At 32.7% G+C, this 4567-nt stretch overlaps 2 protein-coding genes across 2 annotated transcripts in view; one reads left to right on the top strand and one right to left on the bottom strand.

The window, feature by feature from the left end:
- The window catches only part of Acsf3 (Acyl-CoA synthetase family member 3), a 7228-nt gene extending 3352 nt beyond the window's left edge, over positions 1-3876 (bottom strand). Inside the window, exons 1-6 of the mRNA XM_013313146.1 lie at positions 3555-3876; positions 2766-2903; positions 2088-2180; positions 1410-1697; positions 336-513; positions 2-74 (exon numbers count right to left, since the gene is read on the bottom strand). Coding sequence (XP_013168600.1) covers positions 2-74; positions 336-513; positions 1410-1697; positions 2088-2180; positions 2766-2903; positions 3555-3705 — 921 coding nt within the window. The 5' untranslated portion in view covers positions 3706-3876. The remainder of the gene's footprint in view (position 1; positions 75-335; positions 514-1409; positions 1698-2087; positions 2181-2765; positions 2904-3554) is intronic.
- Positions 3877-4126: 250 nt separating this feature from the next.
- Positions 4127-4567, top strand: part of LOC106118365 (mediator of RNA polymerase II transcription subunit 25) — an 11749-nt gene continuing 11308 nt past the window's right edge. Inside the window, exon 1 of the mRNA XM_013313059.1 lies at positions 4127-4429. Coding sequence (XP_013168513.1) covers positions 4305-4429 — 125 coding nt within the window. The 5' untranslated portion in view covers positions 4127-4304. The remainder of the gene's footprint in view (positions 4430-4567) is intronic.

Raw genomic sequence — 4567 nt, 5'->3', positions numbered from 1 at the left:
CTTCCTCTCTCTCTCCCATACCGAGTAAGCGAGACCACACAACATGTGATACGAACGACGATAACATACGTATGCTGAAATAAGTTCGTTTTAAAATGTAACATGGAGTTCATTTTAAACTGTAACATTCATGTGACATTTAAGATTGTAACATGTGTAATATTTAAAATTGTAACATTATAGACTTAAAGTGGTTATAGAATGGAACAAAGCTTTTTATGTAACATTCAAAAATAGGTTCTGATAATTTGATTATATTAAACAGAGCCTGCAATTTCAATCAATCAAAACCATTCAAATTCATACACAAATATTGAAACAAAAAGCATGTATACCGTGCTCCAGCTGCTAACGAGGCGTTCAAGGAATTCAATTGTCCATGTATATGATGTAAGGGAAGTGTATGCAGTACAACATCATTAGCTGAGTACTGCCACGCGGTGTGCAATGCTGCTATTTGTGTACTGAGCATATTATGTGTCCATACAACGCCTTTTGGCTTGCTTGTTGTACCTGGAATTAAAATTATTTTTACTGTACATTTTTAGAAACTAGGTGTAGCAAATTTTATTCTTGTGAGTTAAAATTCCATAGTTGTTTGAAAACAAAGATCCATATCGTATCCATCTATCTGTTTATAAATTAAGATAAACAATTGTGTAAATTGAACACAGGTGTGTGTGAAATAAATATATTAATCCGATCTGAACGTAATCAAATCTTATCAATTTTATCAGTAATAATGGTATTTTGTTTATCAAATTCTCTTTAAATCCGCAAGTCATTATAAAAGATACCTATTCTTCCCTTAAGTAATAAGTACAGCACAATTCATATAGTAGACTAACTTTCGCACTCAAGTACGCTTAATTTAGCTTAATAAGATAAGATTTCTTACAATTATTCTACACAAGGGCTTTGAATAAAATATCATTCGATATAGGGCTGATTTTGAATTAAATATAAGGTTCACGCATTATGTTGGTTCGGTTTGTACAAAGTGTGACATGCGAAATTACGAGCGGTCATTAAATTTGCAATGAACTGTACATGTAATCAAAATCTTATGTCATACTAGCTATCGCAAGCGACACCGTTAGTGCGGTATAAAAAAATAACTTAATAAGTAGCCTATGTGTTCTTCCAGACTATGTTCTACATCCCTGCTAAATTTCATCGAGATCCATTGAGCTGTTCTTCTGCTTCTGATACTTTCAAACAAACATACATCCATCTAAACATTCGCATTTATAATATTAGTTTTAGACATTATTAGTTAGAATCCTTTGGCGCCAATGGTCGGATTTTCTTCCTAACATTAATAAGAAGTAAGATACTTTACATTCTCCCTGAAAGCATAGGTACAACAATATGTATCACAACATGTTTTACAGTCGAAACACACTTACCACTAGTATATATTAACATGGCATCATTTTCCCCATACCAGATATTTGATTTACCAATATCACTTAAAGTTTCTTCCATCTTTGGTTTCATAAATGATGTATTAGGTTGATATAATTGTGCGGTTACTTCTTTCTCTCTACCAGCGATTAGTAGAGGTGTTGAAACTTCTAATGTTATCGGACGTAACAGTTTCTCGTATTCCTGTGTACATATAACTAAGCTAGCCGTACTGTCTGTTAGGAAATATTTGATCATATCCGGAGGATGAAGTGAAGAAAGTGGGATAGCTGAAATAAAAATGTTACTGTAATTTACAATTCTAAAAATGAAAACATAAATTGTACACAATATTATAGAATTTTTAACTAAAATTCCTTATTTTCTTACTACATAACGTTAGCCAAACATATAGATTCAAACCAGGAGCAAGAAATGTCTATAAGCGAGTCACTGTCCCATCAGACGACCTCTCAAAAGCGAGAAACCTCTATAAGGTTATCGCGGTTTCTAAAGAAACAGAGTCTAAACTCTTGCTTGTCCAGGTTCGACTATAGCATATGTCAATCTGACATTTGTATATTTCCTTGGTTCATTTGGATGATTTAGATGTAATTTTTTCAAAGTAGTTAAAGTTTATTTGGAAAAAGAAATTTCAATACTAAATAATCTTTACTTACCAATGTTCCCTGTCATCCATATAGCCCACTGCGTGATGACGTGCGAGGCGTTGTTACTGCACATGTATGCGATTGTTCGTTGCGTTTCACCCACTATACACAAAGTGTTACAAATGTTACAATCTTAAATCATTTATTTTAAATGTTACAATAGTAAATTGATACATTTTAAAATATGCATGTAATAAATTATAAATGTATCTAAAAGCCTATCCGTAAAATAGACCTGAAATACGATTATGATTCTCCGAGTTAGACTATATTAAAAAAGGGGTCTTGACAGACAGACAGACGGACAACAAAGTGATCCTATAAGGTTCCGTTTTTTCCCAATGAGTTACGGAACCCTAAAACTAACACATCATAAAACAATATTTTCATTTCTTAGTAAACATGTACATTTGAACATTATAAGTGAAAACTCTAAAAGCAACTCATTGTCTGGTCCAAACTTCATAAGCGAGAAACCTCTATCAGCAAGAAAAATATTACCATATATTGAACTCTAGTTACCAGGTTCCACTGTAATTAAACTTGTTAGAATAATGTATAACTAACCAAAGACTGTCATGACACTTGTAAACATACATATTGTCATCCCTTTCATTCTTTTCAATAAAACAGAGACAACAGTATATATACAAGTGTCGGAACACTTGAATTATGTAATTAACTTACAAAGTTGTGCAGCAATCTCATCACTAAGTGCTGACGCTGCTTGATGCAGACCTGCATATGTGTAGATACCAATGTCATCTTGTAAGGCTACACGACTTGGGAATAATAAGGCTCTTCTAAATACTGGTACAACACCACCTTTGAAAAGTAAAATAATCATTATATGTTTATACAAATTACATACTCTAACCGTTGGTTTCTGAAACCAATCTGTATAAAACATTATCTTTGACCAAGACCTAGCAGATGGAGTCTGGGGCATGGTTCTGAAGGCTTTATAGTATTGTACATGTGTTTTCCATTATTATTATTTGTATTTTTTTGTTGTTCAATTGTATACTTGTAGTTGTAATTATTTTCTAGCAGATGGTTATGGCTCTCACATGTTCAAAGGAAGGAAAGTCCCTAAAACTATAAAAAGAAAAAATCTTTGACAAAACAAAGATAACAATGTGTTTTAAACAGAGATTTTGGTCTCAGGAATCCATGGTAAGGGAGCCAGGCTACTGGAGCCCATTGAAGACTGGGATGGGGTGGCAGGAATAAAATTAAGGTTGCACAAGTTGAAGGAATATAGGAGCAGAGTGTTATCAAATGCAGATAGTTTTTAATGAAATTTTGGTGGGTATTCTTAGGTTGCCAGAAAAGGTCCGCGGAATTAAAATTCTCAATAATATGGTACGTAGCGTTGATCTTCGTACAATCAATGCTTGGGTTATTTGTTTAATAACCCCACATTCTCCTTTAATCAAGGTTATATTAACAACGAATCGATTAATACACACATACCCGCTTTTATATCTTGATTGAATGATGTCAGAAGCTCAGAATTAAGTTCCTCTTTCACAGGAGCAGTTGATGCATACTTATAATTAGCTATACTAACAGGCTTTCTTAAAAGCCGGTTTAAAATACGAAGAGAACGAAAAGAATTTTCCATTATATTTAAAGCTAGTTTAAGCTACGGGAATTGTAAAGCACAATGCCGGCACTGAGACTGATATAAAACGCACGTAACAAATTAACACGTAGATAAAAATTAGACGAAAACGTAAAAAGATATTTTGAGATAGTTTATTATTCTTATCTTTTTTGTGACAACAAAATGACAAACAAGTGACGTATAGAAACCATATGACATATGACTGTCACCGCAATACACAGATAACGTTCAGAAAAAGTTGGAGGAAATAAGATTCAGTGCGTATTTGTTTTATAATGCTAAAGGATAAAATAATCATTCATAAATATACCCAGATCTTTAGTTAATCCTGTTGTTTGAGGTCTTATGGGGGTTTCATAAAATTTATACAAATTTGCAACTCCATTGAACACAGGTTGTCAAAGTGGAAACTTGTGTCAATGTCAATCTCGTTCTCAAACTCAAATGAAGTCAACAAAATGTCGTGATAAGTTGTAACAAAATGGAATACTAAATATTTCAAATATATTATAAGGACATGTTTCAATTCTACTTAAACTATTAAGTATCAAAGTAATGGTTTAAATGTACTCTAAGTATAAGTAAAATACATAAAAATGGTGGTGATTAACGCACCAGAAACACCAATACAAGCTGAAATTATATTTGTTATAGAAGCTACATCAGCAAACAGCGCCTATATAACTGAATTGAGAACTAATTATATCGTGCCCACATTAGAGTAAGTATTAAAACATTTGGCAATTTAATAAAAGTATTAACCATTTAATAACGTTTCGTCACACGATTGTTGTGACTACTGTACGACTCACAATTGTACGACTACCGTCTGTGAAAATTATAAAATTTATGATCATCG

The sequence above is a fragment of the Papilio xuthus genome, unplaced genomic scaffold (genome assembly GCF_000836235.2).
Source record: "Papilio xuthus unplaced genomic scaffold, Pxut_1.1 DF829758.1, whole genome shotgun sequence".
In the NCBI taxonomy this organism is placed as follows: domain Eukaryota; kingdom Metazoa; phylum Arthropoda; class Insecta; order Lepidoptera; family Papilionidae; genus Papilio; species Papilio xuthus.
The sequence above is the reverse complement of the archived record's forward strand: the minus strand, read 5'-3'. Positions and strand labels throughout refer to the sequence as shown.